This window comes from Agelaius tricolor, unplaced genomic scaffold (genome assembly GCF_023055355.1).
Source record: "Agelaius tricolor isolate 1412-34295 unplaced genomic scaffold, bAgeTri1.0.p SCAF_26, whole genome shotgun sequence".
In the NCBI taxonomy this organism is placed as follows: domain Eukaryota; kingdom Metazoa; phylum Chordata; class Aves; order Passeriformes; family Icteridae; genus Agelaius; species Agelaius tricolor.
This window is the reverse complement of record NW_027269286.1, coordinates 4,940,754-4,965,957: the sequence shown is the minus strand read 5'-3', so window position 1 is coordinate 4,965,957 and position 25,204 is coordinate 4,940,754. Positions and strand designations below refer to the sequence as shown.

The window sequence follows — 25,204 nt, the reverse complement described above, 5'->3', positions numbered from 1 at the left end:
ACCAGAACACTTCTGTTTTGCAATGTAGTTGGTTTGACTTGAGGAAGCTTAAATCAAAAGGCTGCTGATGGAAATAGAGGTGGCATCTAAAAGTCCCCCTCTCAAGCCGTTTACAAAGTACAAGGACCTGAAACCTTGTCTTTCTTGGCTCACTGGCCTTATTTTATTGTGGTTGATGTTAGAATTGTGCCTGCCAAATCTCTGAGGATGTGAAGAGCACTTGTAGTGGTAACTGGGAAGCAGTGTGGGCCAGACTTTAGGTACTGTGGTAACTGGCAGATACTCAGGGTTCAGCTGTGGTTTGGATGCAGTCTGAACATCTGCTGTATCCTTGCTCAGTGAATGTTTAGTGACTTGAAATAAAAACATCTTGTAGTGCTGTCCTTTTTGAGTTGCTCAGGGTGCGTGTGCAGAGACTCCATAAACTGGGTACATGTGGCCTAAAAGTATAAAGCAATTATTTTTGGCAGGCATATACACAAAAAATTGCTAGAATGTAGTGACCTACCAGCCTAAATGTGCCTGTGCTTCAGTGAGATATTTTACTGACCAGGTAGGCATCAGCCAGGAGGAGAGAACTTATCTGCTGCTCCCTGGAATGAATGCTAATGCCTACTGGAACCACTGCTTTTTTTCCTTCAGGATGTGTCACCTTTCCACTCTGATATTTTTTCTTTTGAGCATTTGAGCTACTAGTGATGATACTTTGAAATTTCAGCTTTCTTATCTTGCACTTCCTTTCCATGCTCTGTAGCTTTCCTTGCAGTGCTCTCCAGTTATCTGTGTCCACAGCATGTGAGTCAAGGATATACAGATGCACCCTATTGCAGCTGGGCTGTGAGTCCTTGAAACAGCTGAACCCCTTTGAGAGGTGTGGAGGAGGAGGAAGGTGACAAGAGAGAGATGGTAACACAACTTTTCTGGAAACTGTGGCTGACCTGTAGTTGTGAAAACCAGGTCTGCAGAGGGGGATTGTTCAAAAGCACCACAGCTGTGTGTTAAATGTGTTGTTAAATATGGTGGTGTTTTCCTTCATAGTAGGAGAACATTAAAGCTTCCCTCTGTGACAGCCAAGTTTAATGACATTCTTCTACAATAAAATGGTAACTCAAAATGTCTTAGAACCCCAAATGCTGAATCAGCACTCTTGGTGTGCGGGCTGAAGGAAGGTATCTGATGTGTAATCAGAAAGATGTTTCTTTTTAAATTCTTTTGCTATCTGGTGAACTTCTACACAAGCTTATTGTGAACATTGGAGTGTTTATCTAAACAAGAACTTTTCATTGGTGTCATACAAATATTTTTGTTCTCTCTATCATTTCTTTTCTTTATCAAACCAAGCTACCTAGATGAACAGAATCTTTTAGAGTTGTAGTTTTTACAGTCTTAGTTTCAAAACTTTTACACACTGATTGTTGTTGGCTTAACATTGGCTCTGATCCTTGCTTCTCTTATACTCTTAATTTTTTGTAACTCTCCTGAAATCTGTATTATGAACCAAAATGCTTGTAAATTCTAGATGGAAGGAATAGATTTAGTGGAATTACTAATGTACCTTGGTGAGCAGCAGGTGATTGTTGGTGTAAGGGATATTAGAAGTAGTCCAGGAAGCCATACTAATACTGCTGTGAAGAAGCTCAGGGCGTTTGTTATGTTCTGCTACTGTTTGTTTTGGTAGAGAGCAGCAAAATGAGAATCTCAAGTAGAATATGGGGTGATACAAGCAGGAAAGAAAAGCTTGAGCAAATTGTTGCTGAATGTATTGGAAAGAACCCATGTGAGGAACAGGATGATTTGGTGACTAAATTGGAACCAAACTTCTCCAAAGAAAATTGAAGTGGTTTAAGAAGTTGATAGAATTTGGAGTCTGCCGAGGACCTTAAGGCATTGGGGTCTGGTATGCTTCGAGCTCATCAGCTTAGTTAGCTGTAATATGTGGTGCGTGGGTAGGAGCTCCATTCTTTTGTTGGCTGTTCATAGCACTGTTTGGGACATGTGGCTCACTGTTCTGCTGCAGCTCAGCTGTTCAGAGTCAGGAATTCCTGAGCCATTTTTATCAAGTATTTGTCTAACCCGCTATTAAAAAATTGTCGTGGTGAAAGATCTGCACTCTGCATAGTTAGGTTTTCCTAGTTTAGCTTTATTTGCCCATTTATTTTTTCCCCCAAGTACTGTACTAATTTGTTTCTGTTGTAATTCAAGCCAGTGGTGTAAAATTCTGTACTTCATGAGAGAGTTATTGTTGCTGCCTTTTCCTTCAGAAAGTCTCTAGCATATGAAGACATTCTAGGCATTTTTTCTTGTCTCTAATTACTTTTCTTACATCCTGAAATTCTCCCCAACTGGTTACTTACACTGGTATGCAGATACTGCAGAGCACTTGATTTGTGCAGGAGTTGAACTGCTTTCTTAGTGAAGAAAATGTAGCAGGTAAACTGTTGCTTAAGTTGAGGCATTAATGAAGTAAAGACTACTTAAACATGGAAGGTTGGTCTGCATAGACCAAAGAGTTCATGTTCAGGAGGCCAAGTGTCCCCAGTCCATAAAATTTCACTTTTAAATTGAAAAATTTCCTTTTGTTTGTTGTTTCTTATTAAATAGAGAATATTTTAATTGGTAAGCCACCTCATCCTCATGTTAAAAGACAGAGAGGCCTCTTGCTTTTGATAAAAGCATGAAACACATATGAGCTAATAAAGTATTTTCTGTCTAGACTTTGTCTCTAATTTATAGAACTGCAGCTGAACTGAACCTGAATCCATTGAAACTTTGGATGGATGAGCAAAATTACAGATATTTTAGGATCCTCTGTTATTAAAAAAAGAACTACTGAAAGTCCCAAAACAAACAAATCATCTCCATGGCCTCTTGCTGATGATATTCAGTATCTTAGCAGCAGATGTACTGCTTGTATGTGCCCTTGGACTTTAAAAGCTCAAGCAACTGGTATAGAGTTTCTTTTTTTACTCATCTTCTGCCTATCCTGAGGAGAGATTGATGACCTCTCCAGTCTTGCTACATGTAAAAGTGTAATGGGAACTTTACATATCAGATGAACTATTTTTACTATTTCACTACTTTCCATTGACTTCATTACTTTCAGCTAGTATTTTGTTTGAATTTGATCTCCTCTGTTGTGAACTAATAATAATCTTCTATCCCAGACAATGTTCAATAGAAAATTTAAACCTGGTATTGCTGAAAAAATTAAGGATCTGTCTTTACACGGAACTTCTTATATGTAGACAGGGCTTATAATGGTCACAGTTTTTTTTTTTTTTCCCTGGGGTATTCTTCCTGCAGGTTTTTATTCTGAACAGTTTTCTATTGTGAGACTTCTCCAGTCATCTTCCACCCACTGTAATCATAAAGATGTAAAGTCAGAATGGTTTGGGTTGGAAGGAACCTTTAAAGGTCATCTCATTCAAACTCCCTGCCATGGGCAGGGACAACTTCCACTAGAGCAGATTGCTCAGGGCCCAAGTTGATTGTTCAACTTGGCCTTGAACACTTCCAGGGATAGGGCATCCACAGCTTCTCTGGTCAGCCTGTCCTGGTGTCTCACCACCCTCAGAGTAGAGAATTTCTTCCTAATCCTGATCTAAACTTGCTCTCTTTCAGTTTGAAGCCATTTCCCCTTGTCCTATTGCTACATGCCCTTATAAAAAGTCCCTCTTCAGCTGTCTTAGAGCTCCCTTGAGGTACTGGAACATGCTGTAAGATCTCCCTGAAGCCTCTTTTCTCCAGGCTGAACAACCCCAACTCTCCCCAGCCCCCTGATCATCTCTGTAACCTCCTTTGGACTATCTCTAACAAATGTCTGTGTTTTTCTACCATCAAGCTAGTTCTCCATGTTGATTGGAATGTAGTAACTGAGATTTTATGTTAGGAAGCCAAGTTCCATATCTTCCTCGTCAAAAATCAGGTGCTTGATATTTGCAGTGAGACATCCTATATCCCATTTGGTTCAAGTATCTGTGTTTGCATATTTTTCATGTGCATTTCCTTTGACCTTCTTTTACACAACAGCGTTTGAAGTTTCTATTCCTGGATCACTTTTGTAGGCTGTCACCAAAATTGTTATCAGTGTTGGCAGAAGAGTAAATGTCTCTAACTGCATACTAGAGCTGAGACTTCCTGTGACCATCTCCTCCTTGGGACTGATTAACACTGGAGAACCTCTGGAGGCAGGGAACAGAAGTTATTCCTGTTAGTGCCTTTAACACCTTTCAGCTACATTTGGAAAGAAGAGAGGCAAGAATCCCATTTTACAATAATTAAATGTTGGATGGGCATTTTAAGCTAATGACTTCTCCCAGGTTGTTTTTACTAGATTTAAATAAACTAGTCATCTGGTAAAAATCAGATTGAATAAAAGTGGTGGTAAGTCTAGAATGAGAAATATTTTGTAAGAGTTTTAGATCTTTTCCTACAGAAAACTATATTGATTCAACAGAACATTGCCCAAAGTTATAGCATGGGTTCCTTGGAATCCTAAAAAAAGATGATAAAAAGAGAAAGAAATCTATGTGGGCTCCTAGATGTTAAATAATCTTAGGGCTAGTGATTGGTAGGTATGCTTTGCTTCATGATGAGTTGAATTAAGGTCACTGCAAGTCATCTTACTGAAACTGAAGGACAGCCAAGGGCAGATGTTGAGCTGTTGTCCTGCCCATTTTCTGTAGTGATGCCATTTCAACAAAGATCTTGAGTCAGACTGGTGAAGAAGAAAACCCTCAGAAATTAATTTCTGGCTATGAATTTGTCTTCATTTCATTCCCTTCATTTCATTTAATTTCTTCAATGCATTCCCATGCATCCAAATCCGTCTGAGATGAATCATCTGCTTTGGCTGTAAACAAAGCAAAATAGTTGGAAGAAGTGATGCTGCTGTGTTTTTTGTTCAGCAGTCAATTTAACTCATAGGAAAGAAGAGAACTTTGGGAGGGAAGGGGTGTGAAGAGGAGAGTTCTTTTGAGTGTGACTTGCCAGGAAGACATTTCCTTATTTCTTCTCCCCTTCCCCTTATATTTGTTCTGGTTTCAGCTGGAATAAAGCTGATTTTGTTCCCAGTAGCTGGTATAGCGCTGTGTTTTGGATTTAGCATATGAGAATGTTGACAATGCTGATACTTTAGTTCTTGCTAAGTAGTACTTGCCCTAAGTCGAGGACTTTTCAGGTTCCCATGCTCTGCCAGTGGGCATGCACCCAAAGTTCTGGAGCGAGCATGACCAGGACAGGTGTCCTGAATTGGGGTATTCCATACCAAAGAACGTCATGCCCACTATATGAATTGCACTGGAGTTGTGCTGGGAGTTGCTTGCTGCTCAGGAATGGGCTGGGTGTGGTGAGCAAATGTATTGAGCATCACTTGTTTCTGTTGGGTTTTATGTCTCTCTCTGTCTTTCATTTCCATTGCAATTATTATAACTGTTGTTATTATTATTGCTGCATTTTATTTTGTTCCAGTTATTAAACTGTTCTTTTCTCAAGCTGCGATGGTTGGTTTCTGACACGCCTCCTCACTGTGGGGATGAGAAGTGAGCAAGCAGCTGTGTGGTACTTAGTTGCTAGCTGGGGTTAAACCATGACAATATTTATGGATTTAAATCACTGGAATTTTCATGCATGGCTATGGCAGATACCTTGTTTTCTGAGAAAACTGCAGTTCACCTGTGTCTTTTGTTGTTTTAACCGGCAGCAGCTGGTGGGATAGTCTCAGTCTGGTGCTCTTTCATGTTTTCCTCTCCTTCCTGTCTCAGCTTTGTTATAAGGCAGGCATGCTCAGGTGCTGCTCACCTTTTCTTTGCTACTAGGAAAAAAACCCCAATCCATAATCTATTTATCTTGGGTTGTGTGTAATTTTTCTTGTTAGGCCAGCAGTCAGCCAACATCTTGTGTTGAGAAGTTGTCCAAAGCATCCTGTACCTTCAGCAATGGGTGTGGGAGTAGTCCTGATACTGGAGTTTGGCCATCTGTAATGGTTTGAATCTCCTGGATGGCTAGGTTGCCTTTGAGACTGCTTTTCTGTTTAATGCTAGAAACAAATGATTTATTACCCCCAACCATACTGCACAAGGAGTTTAAAGGTTGTTCTTGCTAAACGAGACCTCTCTCCTATCAAATAAAGCATTGCTGTGGCCTTCTAGCACTCATCCTTCCAGAGCTGAGCTAGGCTGCCCAGGAAAGCTGGGCTTGTTTGGATAGGCAACAAACCAGGAACAATTTCATCACTTGGTGGCACTCAGTCCTCCTGCCCTACAAGATATTGTATTTACAAGACAACATCATGGCCTGAGTTTGCAGGAGCATGGAGTGAAAGGAACTTATTTAATAAACAAGGTCAGCTGACTCCAGGGGCAGGGGTATGCTCAGTGTGAGTAGTCTTCCCTCTTGGTAGTTCATTAGCTAGCATTAACCTGCATAATTTGTTATATCCCTTTGTGTATCAACAAATGCATCTCAGTCTGTTAATAGCTTATTTCAAAGTAATTTTCTCTTGTGCAAGGAGTTATGATTTGTAAAAACACTCAAATAGGAATGCAGGAAGAAAATAGTGACTTAAATAATTGTCAGTTGTCCCACTGTTGAGGGTGGCTGGTTAGTTTTGCATTGAAGCCTGTTCTATAACTATTAACAATTGCACAAGCCAGTCAAAGTTTTTCTTCTTTGGAGAAAGACCCCAGCCACTCTTCCCCGATGTATAAATACTGTTCCCAAGAAAGACACAGAGCAATTATCACTGAAACAAAACAAAATGTTGGCAGTATTAGTGAAATTGTATCATTTATGGGCACAGTGGGTTATTGGTCACGGTTACACTGCTGAATAAGCAAGGACATGAGTGGATGCTGGCAGTGCAGAGGATTTTGGAAGACTGCATAACATGGAGTGAGCTTGGTCTGGTGCAGTCTTACTCCTACTGCCTTTGGGGAACATTTTCTAGAGTGAGCAGGCCCCTGCAACTCGCATTGGTGTTGTTTAGGAGGCAACTTGGTGGAGTGATCAGGGAAAGGATAAAAAAGTAGGCCGGGGAGTGGGCTAAAGCTAGGCAGTGTGGAAGAGCAGGAATGCAGTGTTTCCATTCCCTTGCTCCTAGTGCTCCATTTCACTTCTGTCCTCCAAGAGATGACATGTCCAACCTAGAGCTGTGGAGAATGCATTCAGATCCTGCTCCCTTGCTGTGAGCCTGAGTGGTGTTGCAGTTTTATTTACAAGGATGCTGGATTTCCAAAAAATATTTTACAAGTTTGCTGTTTCTGCAGTTTTGGCCTGCACCCATGCCTAGTTCTGTCTTCAAAATAGCTTTGTTTCCAAAACTTGGGATATACGTGCTTAAGGGGCTTTTTTCCATGATTCTACAAGTCATTGTTCTTCAGGGGTTTTCCACTGAGTTGCTGTTTTGGTGGAAGGGTATTGGAATCTTTAGTGATACCTGTCTGGCTTCAAGTGAATGGCTTGTGAACCATCATCAGGAGTTACTCCATGTGGATTCCATGTCTGTCATTGTGGGTAGGCTTCTTTTGATGAAGGATGATTGATTATAACTTGCACTTTCTAAATAGCACAAAGCAGACGTTAAATGTAGATGTATGGTAGGAAAATGGCTGGAAGTGCTTGTTACTATCAAACTTTACTAAGCAGAGATGGATTTGTGGTTCAGCAAACCACGGTGATGAGTGGTTGACACAGCTGTACTCATTTATGAGTGTTTATTGCCTGTCATTGTAAAGATTTCAATTATGTTTTTATGACTTGGCTTCTTATTCCTTAACTTTCAGTGTTTTGTTATGATCAAATATGGTAATTTAGGAAAAAAAAAAAAAAAGAAATCATTACTTCTGCTCTGCAAAAACATTCCATGGAACCGAAGCTTGTATTTTGAAGCTTTGCTGAATTGTATGGGTAAAATTGATCCTGTACTGTAGGAATAAAAGTTGAAATGCTCAGTCTTCTACCTGTATTGTAAAACCTGGAATGGTTTTCTGTTATAAAATAATTGGCTGTCATAGTCAAATGTTTGTTTGAGGATGTTTTTTTTAACCATTTCTAATCATGTTTGGAAAAATTATTGCCTTCCATGCATTACCCATTTCTGTTGATTAATAAAAACTCTTTCTTCTCTTTTTTCAAAAAGGCTTGCAACACAAAGAAAAAGGAAACATGGGGTGTATGTATCTTTATTGTAGCAATTGATCTGGATGAAGTGACATTTACTTTCACTGAGCTTTTGAAAAGTATAAAAATGAGGTAAGTGAGTTTAAGTGTCTGAATTTAGATTTTAACAATTAACTTGTCAACATTTTTATAAAGGGAATGTTTTTAAGGCATAGTGAATCTTGGTACATATCAGACTAGTTGATTTTACAATGAAAGTTACTTACAGAAATTATGAATATACTGGTAAACTAGAAGTTGAGGGAGCAGTGATGTTGTTTGATTCATCTGTGGTTGGCTTTGGTTGTATCACTCATCTCATTGTTGTTCTTGATCTTCTAAAGTATTCATTGGTTCAGGTCGCTGCAGATTGCACTTAAAATATTTCTTTCTTTCTTTCTCTCTATGATGATTTTCCATAAAACCTTTTTCCCAGCATTAGGCTTAGGCTAAATCAAGAAGTGGGGAAAAGAAACATTACTCTTCAAACAGTTTACCAGCATGCTGCTCATTCTCAAACATTTTAATGCCAGGCTAAACTTTGTACTTTCATACACTCTTTTTGCTGGGGGTGTGTTACTGTTATATTGTATATTAATTAAGTTCATAATACAAAAATTAAGACTGTAGTATCTGCTTTTAAGGTAAATTTAGGTGGGAACAGCAACCTTGTTACATTCATCTAAGGAAAGGATTCCCGTGCCATCTGCCTAGGAACTGTGCCGTGTGTGGAAAGCATGTGCAGGAGCAGAGCCTCTCAATGCTCCAGGGCAGAAGGCCAAGTCCTGGCAATAACCTCAGACTTGGGCCAGAATATCCTTTTCCTTGAAGTCATCTATTATGGTTAGACTTCTCCATGCCCTCTTCTACCTGGCATCATCTCCCAGAGCAGGGTCAGGTCCAATGTTTTGACTTAATCTCTTCATTGTTGACTGCCTTGGAACTGTGTGAAATCCAATTGCATTTGTGCAGTGACGTCCAGCGTGTTCCACCCTAGTTCCACAGACAAATTGTGCTGAAAAGTGAGAGACTTTTTACCTTAGGGTTTCAAAGAGTAAGCTGTTATACTGCTTATTGTGATGCAATATTCAATTGCTTGTTAGCCCTGGGCTTTTTCTCAGCTATAAGGTCAAACTGGCAGAGACTTCTACTAGTCATCCTCTAGAGCCTTCAGATATATTGGAAAGATCTTTTATTCCATCATAAGCATTCTTAAATGAGCTTTTGACTGGTTTTGTCTTGTATCTTTAATCTGACAAAGATCAAAAAAATCTCTGAGAATATTATATTCTGATAAAGGATCAAATATATTTGATACAGTTGAAATAGTTGAAAATATTTGATACCTTCCTCCTCTTTAATTTTTAGCAATCTGCTCATTTTAGTTTTGAATGTGACAAAATGCTTCCTTGGTGGCCATAATACTACATGGATGAATAGGGAGAACTTTGATCCCTTGTGTAATATTTCCAAAGGGTGGAGATGTCCTGTTGAAAGACTTGAAATTCTATATAATTCAATGCATTTATCTCAGTTTTCATTCCTAGGTCTTTCTTTAGCATGCATGGAGCCAAGGTTCATGTTCTTAGAGTAGTAGGAGCGTTTCTAAAGTAGAACAGGAGAGCTGAGAGGTGTGTGCTGGATATTTGTGGTATTACCAGCACTGCAAGAACAAAGGTGTGTCTAGTTAGCAAATTCTGACTTCCAGAGATAATATCTGTGCTAGGCAGGAAAACTTTTCTTCTGTGGTAGAGCCTGTATCGTGAGATAGCTCTGAACAGTATTCCTGCTGTCTGGGAAATGTGAAGGTGGGGCTCAAGGTAAACAAGTAATGTTTCCCAAGGCAAGGGTTCACTCACTGGTAGTAGTAGTAAGAACATGCTGGAGTCTAGTGAAGTAAGGCAATGGGTTTTCACAGAGACGTGTTTTTATTTTCTCTTTTTTAAGAGCTATTTCAGAATACTTGTTTTCACAAGTTATGATAATGTGTCATCTTTTTTTTTCCCTTTTTTCAGTGTATGCACATTTTTTCAGTTTCTGAAAGAGGTGGATGTTAACATGGATACTGTAAGCACTAAAGTTGATAGCACTGTATCAAGGCTGAAAAAGAAATACGATGTATTATTTGCACTATACCACAAGTTTGAAAGGTAGTGTATGCTTTTTTCATTTTGAAATTGATTTCTTTGTCTATCAACATTTAAGTATTTGAATTTTTCAAACTGTGTGTTATAGGAGCCCATTTAAACTGTGTGGGCTAATATTTGCAGAACAGTGAAATTGAGCTGTTTACATGCATTAAATAAACACCTCTTACATTTACTCCATAACTATCACAATGCTGTGTTAAACAACCCCCTTGTTGCAGTACAAACAGTAGTAAGAATAGCATGACAAGTGATTACTACTCACTTTAAACTTTTTACAGATATAAAGAGGATTGGTTTACTATCTAAATATTTTTTTTTACTTAACATTTTGCCTTCCAAATCACAAAAGACTCTCAAATATCTCTTAACCTTTGAAAGGGGTAGGAGATCACTCTTTGGTAGTTAATAGAATGAAGGCATATATATCCTAGTTTGTTTTTGCATAAACTAAATTATTTTCTTCAAATGCTATGTACATAGAATAATTGGGTAGCAACATTACACCACAAGGCTTGCAATGACACTGAAGAAATACTAAAGATTTTTAAATGCCCTTTTATAGTGTGTTTTGTGCAGCTGTAGCACTCTTTGTTGTACAAAACACTGAGTAACAATGTATGTACAAATCTCATCTTTCTGGAAGAAGGCAATTTTATTATACCAAGTTAAAATTGTTTTGCTGTCTAAGCTTTGACATAAATATGCAAACAACAACATTATTTCAGGCTTGGCAGGGCTATAGTTGATCTGTTGTTAACTGTTGAGTCAGCTTTTTTTTTAAGTTAGAAAAATGTTTTGTGAACTGATGTCTTTTTTAACTACATTCAAGTCAAAGATACTGCATAGTTTGCTTACAGAAGCATGTTCAAAAATAAGAATTTTTTTATTTTCTAGGACTTGTGGCCTTATTTATCTGGAACAACCTAGTAGTGAGTAAGTTTGATTTTCCTAAATTGTGTTTGTCAAGATAAGATGTTAAAAATGATGGCATGTTATCTTTTAACCCTTCAGCTCTGGCCTAAGTTGTAGTATGCTGTGTGTTTACTTTAGATTTAGTGTGGACTTGGAATTTCAATGAGATGATGGGAAATGCAGAAATTATATATATTTTACATATATATCTCTATATATGTGATCTATACACATTATGCATATTATATAAGTATATTCTTATAAAAACATATAGTGTATGTGTATGTATATATCAGTAGATATGTACCATATTGTATTTATAGATATTTTTTCATATATCTATCCCTCATCCATGAAGTATTCCCACCCAATGGCACATGTCTCAGCCTGGTGGAAATGAACATTGGGATGGAGAGTGAGCTTCCTAATCACAGCAGCAAATGAGTGTACTAAAAGATGCCTTAACAGCTTCCCAATGAGCTTGAGTTCATGCTCATTGGGGCTGTAGAGTACGGCAGTAGTCAAAGACATAAGAGAAGACAGCTCAGAGCAGTTGAATTGTCTACATTCAGTTTCTTTTCCGAGGATGGTACAGATATTTCCTGATTCTTGAATGGCTTTACAGGGACTTAAGTTTTTCAAACATTGTACTCATAATTACAGAGGGAGTGGGTTGAGATTTTTAGTAAACTTCAGTCCATGGGAAATGTTGCATGTTGTTAAATAGCTCCATAGGCAGAAGCATGTTTTCAAACATTGTAGTTTAAATTATTACAGAGCTATCAATGCAAAGTATTTTTGTTTCCCTGCAGGATTTCTGCTGAACTCAGTTCTGTATTAGTCCTAAAAAATTACTGGATTACTTTTTTGCTGGCAAAAGGTGAGTTTTGGTTAAAACACAATAATTTTGATGAATATTTTTGAAGTGAGGGTGTTTATTTTACATGTTCAACATGAGACTAGTATCCTTATTACAAATAAGTATTGTACAGACCCAGCCTGGCTTTTGTAACTGCTCAATAATATTTCTTTATATACAGTTTGGCTGTTCTTCTCACTGATACACTCTCTGTATATAAACATATACTTAAGCTTTCTAAAATTTCTATGATTTTTTTTCCTTTAAAGCTTGCTGTTCTTAAGTCTGTAAGTACTGTATTTAAGTCTATTCTGAGGTGCTTTGTAGTCTGCCAGCATTTTAATAATGGATAGTTACCTTAAAAAACTGGCACATTTTCAAAAATAAGCCTATAGATATTATAAATTATATTTAATAAAACAAATTTAATTACAAGGTATTATAGTAAGTCTCTGAAAGCATGTCCTTTGAATGCTACAAATCTTTCTTGAAAAGTTGTAAGTTACAGTTAATGTTGAGTGATGAAATGTTTATAGTGGTCCATGGAGTTCCTGTCTCATTGTACTCCTACTAAAGGAGTGAATCATGTCTCTCAGTTGCTGCTTACTGCAGGTGTGTGTGATCAGTGAAGTGTATGCATCTCTGATATCAAAGTCAGATTTGGATCAGCTGAGTTTTTTGGAACTTTGTCACTAGAATTCTCCAAGTGTAAGCATAAAGCAAAACCCACTAAAGGTTTTTTAGCCCGCCTTTTCTTGAGAACAAAAATGCTGAAATTTATTAGAAAATAGTTGGAGTTTCAGAAGAGCCTGGGTGATGCTTGCTACGTCTGATAGAAAAGAAATACAAAAATTGCACATGTAAATAGAGCACAGGTAGATCTGTACCTGTTCAAAACCACTCTCGACTTCCTGATTTTTTGGTGGCAATGCACGCTATCTTGGGACAGCTGTGTAGATCTTCTCTGGCATATGAGTCATAATTTGGGAAAAACTGGAATTATGCAGCTCTGAAAGTGCTCTTCATGCTATTACTTGTGTGACTTCTAAGTAATTTCATAAAAATTTGACAGGCTGAGCCTACAGTGTGATAGCATGTTTTGAATTTCTCTTCACTGTATACTAGCAGCTCCTGCTTTCTGAATATTTAGCAGCTTTCAAAAAGCTTGCATGAGACCACAGAAAAAGAAAGCAGGGAGGAATTACATGGAAGTAAGAGGTTATTCTTTTACAGTAAAAAGAAGAATCAAGATTAAGCACTGAGGGCAGGGTTTTGTACACAGTAATTTTGTTTGTATGCTGTCTCTAAAGCATGAACTGAAGTGCCATGAGTTATAAAATCAATAACCTTTAAAAAGCACTGGCCTCCTCTATGATGCTTCCTCAATTCTATTTTTTTTCTGTTTTACTAAATGAACTTCCAAATCTTTGTTTTGCAAAATTACTTCTAGAATTAAGTCAGCCATTCTCAAAAAGGTTTTCTTTACCCTTTTAAATATTTGCAGGTAAAGTGTTGCAAGTGGAAGATGACCTGGTGATTTCTTTCCAGTTGTTGCTGTGTGTCTTAGATTATTTTATCAAACTGTCACCTCCTGCTATGCTCAAGGAACCATACAGTAAGAATTTTTTTGTATTTCTCATTCAAGTAGAAAGTAAATTTATTATATGTCTATTAGCCATGCTAATATTCATAATTAACATAATTAAACTTCTTAAGCTTATTGAAATGCATTTCTTTTTTGTTTTAGTCAAATTTACATGATAGTGAACTTGAATTCAATTACCTGAATGTGGCAGTGTATTTAATATAATTTTTGCTATGTCCTCTCCCCATACTAGGTGTTTAGGGACTTGTTAAAACAGCAAGTCTAATTTGGTAAAAGAATTCAGGTTCGGGGTAGATTATAACTGAGAACTATTATTTATGTTTGTCTTGAGATAGAAAAGGGAAATGTGGTGGTATCTTACTTTATTGGTGTAGTGGACTCTTACTTTATTGATGTTTAACAGTATGACAGCAGCAGATATGTACAAGATACTGGACTGTACAGATATTTAAAACAAAAACGCAGTAGAAAGCAGCTCAAAATAAAAGAGTAGAGGTAAAATATAGACAGCTTTGCTTTTATTACATCCTGTTTGCTATTGCAAGTGTCACTATTTTAAGTAAAAATATAATGAGTCTTCTCTATAAAAAACTTCTATTCAATAGTAAGCTTTTACCCATTAAGTTTTTATATATAAAACCGGGAAAACCTCACAAAAAAGTTAAAGTAAATATTTATAAAAATTTTCAAAGATAGAATTCTATTTGAGTTAACTATTTTCTTCAGCAAGCTATGGAATTCATCTACTGAAATATTTGGAGCCACAGGATGTGACTCAGTTTTTTAGTAATTAGTTTATCCTCTGGTGGGTTAAGATGCAACCCTGGTATATTTAGCTTAAATCTATTCTTTGGTAACTAAACATCTACCTAGGTTGTAATGTCATACAATAGATAAGGTATTCACTACTATATTCTTTAAATTCTGTATTTTGGAGATATTTACCTGACCCAGTGATTATTTGTTGCAGGTAAGGAAAAATATCTTTGATCTTACTCTAATGTGAATAAAGGATGGACTTGGGACAAGCAGATCCCTGCTTTCCTCCAGTACTATTTTGAATTTAAATTTGTCATTCCTAGTAGGACAGACATATACGTTGCTGCTTATTTCAGGTGTTATAAAGCAGATCCTTTTCAAAAACCACTGAATTAAGGCTACCTGGTTTTGAATTCTGTGTTCACACTGATTTATTTTTTCATAGTAAAACTATGCAGAATAGGAGCTCATTTTTAGAAACAGTTTGCTTCTGTGCATCATACCTTGAAAAAAAATTCTGCCACTTGAGACTGAATTGCAGATACGAGTGTCACTGTCCTAAGGGCAAAGCACTGGGTTTCTGATGTGAAACTGTGTATGAACTGTCAAACAGCTCTGCATTCTTTGAGAAAATAACACAATGTATTGTTCAAACCCTCGTGACCAAGAGGCTTCATGTTGTGATAAATGATGCCAGGCTTTATGATCTGATTAAGACAGGGGATTATGACGCAGCCACCTCTGCAGTGTAGTTTGTCAGGGTTTCTCAGATCAGTTGTCAAATGCAGATGAAGTTACAAGTGAGAACAGCATGCTGATTACAGTGTCAGGTTTAAACCAACAATATTTAATCATATTAATTTATGTTATTAATATAATTCACATATTTAAGCCATCTGTTTTGAGTTTAACAAAATGAAATATTTTTACCTCACAGTATTAAGGTTTTTTGATACTTTCTTCTAGGTGGACCTGTTTGTCTCTGCTTATGTGTCTGGGGGTATTTGGGGAAAGGAGGAATTCCCTCCAGGACCATATTTCAGGTTCCCACCATCACTTAAGTCCTGCAGTGATTTATTGACCTTCAGCTTCTTGTTTTATACTTCTTTAAAAATAGAAAAATACCTACTCATCTGTGAAAAGATAAGGCTTTCCTAGCTTTGCAAAACAGATTCTCAGTTAAAGCTACTTGGAGAAAGTGCTGTTACATTCTGTGTAGAGTAGCTTCTTAAAAACAAAATGTCCAAATACCGATACAGGATTTTAAAAATTAACTTTCTTTTTGTATAGATTTTCTGTAATGAAGGTTTCTTATCTAGCTGAACGGATGAGACAGAAAATATATTTAAGGGGAAGAACTGAAAAAAGTATATAAGAAGTAGCATCTTCTAGGATTAATAACTTGAATTTCTTCTTTCTTAAGATGGCTCTAACCTTGTGATGGTTCTGAATCTCTCTGCAGAGTCTTCTGTGCCTGCAGTGACTGTAAATGGTTCAGCTCGCACTCCAAGAAGAGGTCAGAGCAGGAGTTCACGCACTGCCAAGCAGCTTGATACTGACACAAAAATTATTGAAATCCTTTGTAAAGAGCATGATTGTAATTTAGATGAGGTAATGCCTGCACTTCAAAGTCTGATAGATCTTGCTGCTAGACTCCATCTGGAATATGTATTTATTTAAATGGTCTTTTTTTTAAGTGTCATTATTTGGGCCTATATAATAGCTTAACTATTCTGTCAAGTAGTTACCTTCAGTAGTGAAGGTATTTTACCATTTTATAGCTTCTCTACTCAGTAGTGTAAAAAACAAACAAAAACCACCCAAAACAAACCCTTTGGTATGGGTGATAATTTTGCCAGGGTAACTGATTTGTGAAGAATACAATATGAAGTTACAGGCTGATCACAGCATGTAGCATATGGATGCAGGGCTGCTCTGACGGAGTTTCACAGCTGCATCCCCTGATGAGAAAATGTATGCAAAAAGCACATTGCTTCTGTGAAAGATCTTAAAAGACCCCCATTTGCCTTTCCCTATGCTCTTAAATCTATTTCTGTGTAAAAAGGACTGATCTTTTGAATATCCAAATGGATGATGGAAGCAGAAATGTGAGAGGGCTGGGAAGAGTGCAGTTCTTTTCCAATTTAATCACTTAGTATTCCAGCAAAGAGTTGTATTTGCTTGCTTACATATCAGTGTGTTTTGAATGTATGGCAAGTTTTGTTCTTGCTTTATTGAAAACAAACCACAGTGCATTACAGAACTGTCTCAGTTTCTTGATTTAAATATGTGAAAGCAGTGTATGCATGGCTGACTCTCTACCTTGCTAATATTCCATTTTTTCCTTTTTTTTTTAGGTCAAAAATGTGTATTTCACAAGCTTCATTCCTTTCTTGAATTCTGCTGGTATTGTAGCTTCCAATGGACTGCCAGAGGTAAGTAGAGGAATTTAAGACATTGTGGTGGGCAGACCCCGACTGGGTGCCAGGAACCCACCAAAGCCCCTTTTAACTCCTCTCTGCAGCAGAATGGGGAGAGAAAATATAACAAAAGGTTCATGGGTTAGATTGCTCACCAAATACCATCACTGGCAAAACAGATTCAGCTGAGGGATATTAGTTGAATTTATTGCCAGTAAAATCAGAGCAGGATAATAAGAAGTAAAATAAATGTTAAAAACACCTTCCCCCCACCCCTGCCTCCTTCCCAGGCTCGACCTGCTCCCCATCAGCAGTGCCAGGAGATGGGGAGTCACTTTATCACATGTTCCTGCCACTGCACAGGGAGTGGAGTCCTTCCTCTGCTCCAGTGGGGGTCCTTCCTACAGGAGAACATCCTCCATGAACTTTTCCAACATGAGTCCATTCCACAGGCAGCAGTTCTTCACAAACTAGACCAGTGTGGGTCCCCCCAGGGGTCACAAGTCCTACCGGGAAACTTGCTCCAGTGTGGGCTCCCTCTCCACAGGTCTGCAAATTCCTGCCAGGACCCTGCTCCAGCATGGGCCTCCCATGGGGTCACAGCCTCTCTTAGGCACCCACCTCCTCCCAGGCTGTGCATGGATCTCTGAATCCCCATGGACCTCCCTGGGCTGCAGGGGCCATCCTGCATCGCCATGGTCTGCACCAGGGGCTGCAGGGGAATCTCAGCTCTGGCACCTGAAGCACTCCTGCCCTTCTCCACTGACCCTGGTGTCTGCAGAGTTGCTCCTTTTACATACTTTCACACCTCTTTTCTCAACAGCAGTTGTTTCTGTGTAGTAACTTTTACCCTTCATAAATATGTTATCACAGAGGCACTACTAATAATTCCTGATTGGCCCAGCCTTGACCAATAGAAAGGGTCAGTCCTGGAGCCATCAGGATTGGCCCTGGTGGACATGGGCGAAGCTTCTAGCAGCTTCTCACAGAAGCCGCCCCTGTGGCCCCTCTGGTTACCAAAACCTTCCCATGCAAACCCAGTACAGGCAGTTCAACAACTGCGTTTTACTTCATGCCAAATTGCTTACGATACCCTTTACCTATTGGTGGAGTTCTAATAGGTTTTTCTAAAATCACATGGCAAAATGAACTGCTTTTTAGGAATGTGGGCTAGCAGGGAATCCAGTATTCATAAAGCATATTTAGCTTATACTTTTGAATTTAATAAATTAATCTCCTGAGGCTAAACCAGGCTTTGCTCAAAGGAGAAAGCTTTTACTCCAAGCGAAACGTAAGAGTTGCATATCCATGACCTTGGTAAGGCCATTCGTCTGAAATACAACAATTACAATACTAGGTCTCTGAAGTCACTCTATAAATGCTTAAAGTCTTAAATTACACACCTTAATTTAAATATAAATGAGACATGTTATTGTAGTGTTGTTGGAAAGATATCCAGAAGGTTAGTCTCAGTTTCACAACTTGGCAGAGTTTGGACTGCTGTGTCTGTGCAGAATTGCTTTCATCTTGCTGAGCTGTTGCCTGGATGCAGCAGACTCTCTCTTTGTGCAATTGCATCCAGAGTGCATTTTAATAGGTAACTTCTTGCAGTGTGTTTACATTCATCATTATTAAAAGTGTAAGTTTAGCTGTGTGTCACCAATAGATGTGGTAACCTGAAAATAAGCAGCTCTGAAGCTGATCAGAGCAATGAGTCTGCAGGGCTCAATCAAATATATCTTCTGTTCACTGTCATAGTGTGTTGGGTGGGGAACAAAGTACAGGACTCACTGAAGATCTTAATCTCTTCCTAAATTAATTCCAGGGTATCAGTAGCCTGTTTAGACTTTTTAATTTATGTGTGTATGTATAGTTGGGAAACCCTATATGAGCTTCCAGGCAAAGGTCATTATACAGCTTATTCTCAAATCAGAGGGTTTTCATCCAAGACTGCTCAACTTAAGCAAAATATCACAATATTAGCATAAGACTTGCTGGTGAAACTTTTACAAAAGGATGCATTTGAAGAAAAATTGAGTCATATGATCTTTGCACCTTAACCTTGAGTGCCAGATCAGAAAGTTAGAGCTGTATTTCAGAGGTAGTCGGTTCATACATATAATCAGCTAACCAAAAATCATGGATGAGATCATCAGTACAATAGGTAGTAATGTGGTACATTTAAATTGACTTTCATAAAAAACCACTGTGCTTTTGAAAAATTTTAGTGTTCCTTCCAGAGCAAGAAAAGCTTTATGAGGCTTAATGTTGGTATGTTGTTTGTCTTTCCCATGTGTTTGCTGGTCAGGCTTTATGCACTAATGAATAGGCTGATACAGAACTCTTATTTTTTGACTGAAGGTTTCTTCCAAGTTAGCCCAGTATAGCCATCTTGTCTGAGAGCTGCTGGTTTTTTTAGAAATTTATGAAATACTGAAATATTTTAGATTAAAAGAATGCATAATCCATTAAGAAGATAATAAAAGATGAAAATATAATTAAGTTTTTAAGTAAAAAGAATAGTGATAATAGGAATTGAAATATAATCTTTGGTTTAATAGGTAGACCTAATCTCAAAGTTTTAATTGGAAGATCAGTTTGGAGCAAATCCATTTGGCAAAGGTAAAGGAGAGGGTAAGGAGCAAAGCTGTGTAGGAGGTATTTGCAGCTTTCTCTATCTTAAGACTGAGAGTGGACTAATTTGGGTTCATGTGCATTGTTGTCTGTTTTCCTAGCAGGAGTTTGCCAGAGCACAGCATCATTTAATAAGTTCAAGGGCTCAGGGATCAGATAATTGAGGTGGCTGCATACTTCTACATGAGCACAGCAGAAGATTTGGAGGGCCAGATTAAAAAAATTGCAGACTTCCAGTTAATGTTAGTCATTAAAAGTAAAAAGAAGTAATTAAAAAAACATTCCGAAAAATTCAATAAATTTCTCCATGCAAAATGAAGTCATAGCATTCTGGGATTTTGTCAATTAAAAAACTGTTAACAGTTGGTAAAGAAACTACAGTGTGGCTATGAAATGACAAGTCTATTTTTGTAGCAATAGATGTGTCTCTTAAAAACTACTCCAGTGTAAATATATTAATATAAAATGAGGAAACTCCTACTGAGGTAAAAAAAGTTTTGCGTTTAGGCCATGTTGTCCAAACCAGCAGAGACAGGGACTGAGTCAATTGCCCAACAGCTGTTCTAAGAGCAAGCATTTTACATTTCCTGCTCTTGGAACCACTCCTTTTTCTAGAAGGAAAGATTTAAAAATATGGAAATGTTAGTTTGATTTGCAAGTCTGTTTCCTGACCTAGCTGTTTTTACAGTGTCAAGACCTACATTTCATAAAAAAATTCTTATGATCTTGGATTGTTTTCTCTTATAAACAGTAATTTTCCTCTGGGTATATTTCAGCTGTTGTATAAGAAGTAACTTCGTGAGGTCCAAGGTCATTCTTTTAGCATGTCAGCATTGCAGTCATGAAGTAGGAATAACTTATGTTATTCAGTAGGTTGTCAAACTTGTTCCTGTATAATGAATTCTGTGTTTTTTCAATGTCTTTTTGAGGTTGAAGTTATCTTGAAACAGTATGACGAGCTCTATCTCAAGAACAAAGATATAGATGCGAGACTATTTCTGAATCACGACGAGACTCTGCAGCCTGCTGTCATTGCAGGGTAATATTTCCATTTACTGCTTTCATTCCCTAACAGAGTGCAAACTTGTGTTGCTCTCTGCCCCCTTGTGTTATAAATGGAGATCTCTCTATCCTGTTGACCTACTAGTTTTGTAGTTCAGATAAGGAATTCCTGGCATCACCAGCCTTGCTTTGCATCATCATTTAAATAATTAGGGAACATATGACTGTGACTGCCTGATTTGGAAGCTCTGCTCTAACTCTTCCTCTGTGCAAGGCCCTTTTCATCCAGGAAAAGCTGAGGAATCATGAGGAGGAGGCATGGCATGCTAGCTGATTAGATGTGCCAGAGGTGGTGTTATGGCTCTGAGCCAGCTGGCACTGAATGGTTTGGGTGGTAGATGCTCCATCCCTGGAAACATTCAAGGTTAGGCTGGGCAGGGCTCTGAGAACCCCCATGTAGTTGAAGATGTCCTTGGTCATTGAAGGTGTATGGGACTAGATGACCTTCAAAGATCCCCTTCCAACCCAAACCATTTTATGATTGTTTGATTTAATTTGTTTTTCAGTCCTACACTTATATGCTAGCAATTGCTGACAATTCAACATCTCTATAATTCAATGTGAGCTCACCATGTGAGTCTGAATTTATTTATGCTATGAAAATACATGAACTTTAAAATGGGATTAAAATGCAACTAATACCATCTCTACATATAAATTAAGCTGTTTGTAAATGGAATTCTAGAAAAGAAGAAAAGTTTGGAAGGAAACTTTAGAGCTTGTCTAGTCCAACATCCTGCTCAAAGCAGATCTACTTGGGAATTTAAACAACTCAAGTAATTGGGCATCTAGATATTCTAAGAATATGTTACACATTTTTCTCTTCAGATTAAGTCTTGATAGAAAACATTGTCTTTTGAATTGTATTAGTCTTTGATAAGTTTGTTTTCCATTTCTGTAGCTCACAGTTGGAGAGGACACCACTAAAAAACAATGCAGATGAGGAAGTCAATATTATACTTCCACAGACTCCTGTTCGGTATGAGTTTTTCTCTTGAATGTGTTCTTTTGTTTAATATCATAGCTAAAAATATTTATCTTTCGCGTAGTCTTTTTTTAATTTTTAAGGAAATGTGGCCTTGGTTTTATTGTTTTTTTCCCACAAACTATACTGTAGTTCTGATCACTGATACTTTTTATTTATAGTAGATACAAAAATGGCAAAGATGCTTCCTTAAAGTTCTTGACATTAGAAAAGTCCTGGAGTATGAAGTTTCTGCATTGCTAAAAATTTGAAATGTTCTAAACCAACTTTGTTCTTGAGAGAGAGTCTAGTGATGTTTAGATTCTTTCCATTCTCACTTGGGCTTTGCTCTGATTTTTCCAAAACTGATGCTATTTAAGGCAAATCATGTGAAGGCCTATTCGCCAGCACTGAATTTGGGCTGTAGTAACTTTTTCGTGAAGCCACAGAAGTGTCAGTAGATGGCAGCAAAGGTTTGATCACCATCTTAGAGTGGAAAGTGTATCCTTATCTCTCCCTGATTAAATATTGTATTAAGTACCCTGTATAGTATAAGCTGAAAGCACCATGCTGATTCCTTTGAGTTACCTTACAGTATTGTATTTCTCAACCTAGATTCATAGAATCTGCTTTAAGGCCCCCTGAAACTGGAGAGAATGTAATAATTTTTATCGGTGGATTTGCATCTGGTCATTTATGTAAAAATTATTTTATAAAAAGAGTGTAAGTACTAGTTATGAGCATAATGAGACTGGGTTGTATGTTTTCATTTTATGTTTTTCCAGTGTTCTTATGCTTTTCCTTATCATTAGGAGACTTGTGTCAGAAGTGATTTTTACCAATACTTTGTAAAAAGTAGATTAAAGAAAAATGCATTATGTTGCAATGATTGAACATATTTTTGTTGGGTTTACAGTTACTTGACTGATGATATGAACCAAATTGAGGTTGAATGATACAGAGATTTGAAACAGACAAACTGTAGTGGGCTGGCCAAACACCAGTGCACCCACTAGAATTATTTGCTCATGTTCTGCTAATACAGAAAGATAAGGATTAGGAGGAGAGTAAAGCAGGCTTAAAACCCTAAAGGGTATACAGAAAACTTTATTACCAGAACTAAAAAAAAAAAAAAAAGGAATCTGAATAAATCTTCATAAACGTTCAGAACACTTGTCCTTTCCCACTAACAATGTAAAGAGACAAAACCTGGAACTTTCAGTCAATTTACTGCCTAGTCTTTTTTTTCAGTTCACTTAGGGGGAGAATTCTCTCTTGCCATGCCATGGAGATTTTTCCACAAGAAATAGTTCTCTTATGGTTTTAATTTTCACAAATAGCAGTCACCTGGAAAATCTGCGATCTTGAAGTCCCTCCCATGGTTTGGTAGTCTTCCCACAACTACCATTATGGGGCATTTCAGCTTGTTGGGGTAGAGTTTTAGGGATGAGCTGTTCTAGTATAGAAACAAAAAGTTCTCCTCTTTTATCTCTGGGAACAGAGGTTTTCTTCTTCTATCCTGGGGCAAGGTTTCTCATCTTTTTTTATCTCTCTTGGTTCAAGCTTCTTATTGGAACACAGCTACTTCAACATTTGCTTGGGTGCTCATGGTTAGAATGCTACGTTCTCCCCAATCATTCCATGAGTTACAGGGGAAAAAAAAGTCTGGTGTATCAATTATATCGTCACCATACCCTTACAAGATAATTTCAGCCCAAGACTGAGGCATCTCCTCATTCTCCTCCCACCTGGGATTTGATTCCTTCTTCACTGACCTTGGTGTCTCCATGTTGTTTTCTCTACACTCTTTCCTTTTTTTGTCACTTGAGAGAGGATTGATGCCTGCAAGTTTCATCTGTGAGAGAGTCAATATCTCTCCCGGGCCCGTGGATGGTGATGTGCTCTCTGCTGGGGGTGGCTGCTCGGGCTGCGTGGCTGTTTTCCAGCCCCTGCCATGCTCAATTCCAGCCACGGGGCTTCAGGGCTGCCTCTGTTCTCCTTTCTGCTGTTTCTTTTTCAGCAGGATGGCTGGGCAGCTCATGGCCAGAGCAGGGCCTGGCTTGGCTCCACCTGAAGCTGGGCAGAGCCAGCCTGGCCCTCCAGCCGTGGTTGGAACTCGGCAGCAGCAGAGCAGGGCCTGGCCCAGCCACTGTCCCATCACCTGTTCAAAGCTGGAAGCAAGAGAGCTTTTCCCGGGTGTTGTTCATCTTTAAATGTGACTTCACAGGGTGTATTCAGCTCACTCGTTTAACAGAGTGTCAATATTCAGAACTAGCCAGCTGATTGGTTCTGTCAGGTCCAGAGGAAGCTGCCAAGGTCCTTACAGGGAATCGCTTCTGTAACTCCTGGGGTTTTTTTCCTTAACTAAAAGCTAAACTACGTTAAACCATGACACAAACACAAAAAATTCTACTTAAAACCAAAATCAGCAATGAAGAATTCAGAAAGTAACAATACTATAGAAGAATCAAGCTATTTCTTAGTTGTTAAGCCATTCTTTTGGTTATTAAAATTATCACAATCCATGTGTAAGTAATTAGATAAATGGCATTGTTAGAATTCACAGTCGTTACCACAGTAGATTTTCTCAAACAGTTTGTTTGATAACTGGAGTGAGAACTGGAATCATAATTTTTTTGGTGTGTGGATTTGCTGTTCATTTTCTGGAAACCGACAAGCCAACCTTAATGCTTATTATGCATTTTATTGTGTTTTTCCAGAGCGGCAATGAATAACATTCAGCAGTTGATTATGATTTTAAACTCAGCAACTGATAAACCATCAGATACTCTCATCAAGTACTTCAATGTAAGTGACTACAAAGAAGATTTGTGTAGGATTCTTGGAATTACCACTCAAGCAAAATATACACCTGTAGATCTGGTGCACATTATTTGAGAAAGTACATTTTATTTGGGCTGGTTTAAATGTCATCAGTCATTTTAGAAAGCACTTCTCTCTAACTGTTGTGTAGTGGAACCTTTTAAGTGCTTAAATACTTCATTTACTGAGCAACATATTAAAATTCTTTTATGTGTGTATTGAATGGAAAAGCGAGTGGGTATAGAAGGGAAACAAAAAAGAGAAAAAGATGTACAGCACTCTTTTAAATACTCAATTTTTATTTATGCTGATGACCTTATATTGAAAGGTGTTACAAAGGGAAGCAAGGCTTTTAATCATTTAAATGATTGAAATGTTTCTGAAGTAAAATGTCTTTTCTTTGTCTTTCCTTCCCCTAATTTGTTCCCTGTACTTTCTTAGAATTGCACAGTGAATCCTAAGGATAGTATCCTGAAAAGAGTGGAAAGTTTTGAACACATCTTCAAAAAGAAATTTGCTGAAGCAGTTGGACAGGGATGGGCTGAAATTGGCTCACAGGTAAGTATTTGGGTTGAATATCACTCACTTGAGCTCTGTTAGCACTAGCTTGTGTGAGACCTGACCTACTGACTGTCCTCATTCACGTAGGTCAGTAAAGGTAAAAAGTAACAGTATGCTTTTGAAATTGAGGAAGCACTGTAAAGATAACATGTAGGAAATTCCTCTTAATATGTAAGGAGCAATAGTAATTGCATGGAAATATATTGGAAGTACTTTACTGAAGAATGGAATTTTTTTTTGGGCAAAATACATTAAGTGAAACATATTTGCATTCATTAGGCTAATTTGGTCTAAAAC

General features: G+C 37.9%; 1 protein-coding gene across 1 annotated transcript in view; it reads left to right on the top strand.

The window, feature by feature from the left end:
• Positions 1-25,204, top strand: part of RB1 (RB transcriptional corepressor 1) — a 72,133-nt gene that overhangs the window by 2,237 nt on the left and 44,692 nt on the right. The window contains exons 3-13 of the mRNA XM_071448489.1: positions 8,138-8,250; positions 10,173-10,307; positions 11,202-11,240; positions 12,032-12,099; positions 13,583-13,693; positions 15,906-16,054; positions 16,801-16,878; positions 20,427-20,536; positions 21,461-21,538; positions 24,244-24,331; positions 24,788-24,904. Coding sequence (XP_071304590.1) covers positions 8,138-8,250; positions 10,173-10,307; positions 11,202-11,240; positions 12,032-12,099; positions 13,583-13,693; positions 15,906-16,054; positions 16,801-16,878; positions 20,427-20,536; positions 21,461-21,538; positions 24,244-24,331; positions 24,788-24,904 — 1,086 coding nt within the window. The remainder of the gene's footprint in view (positions 1-8,137; positions 8,251-10,172; positions 10,308-11,201; positions 11,241-12,031; positions 12,100-13,582; positions 13,694-15,905; positions 16,055-16,800; positions 16,879-20,426; positions 20,537-21,460; positions 21,539-24,243; positions 24,332-24,787; positions 24,905-25,204) is intronic.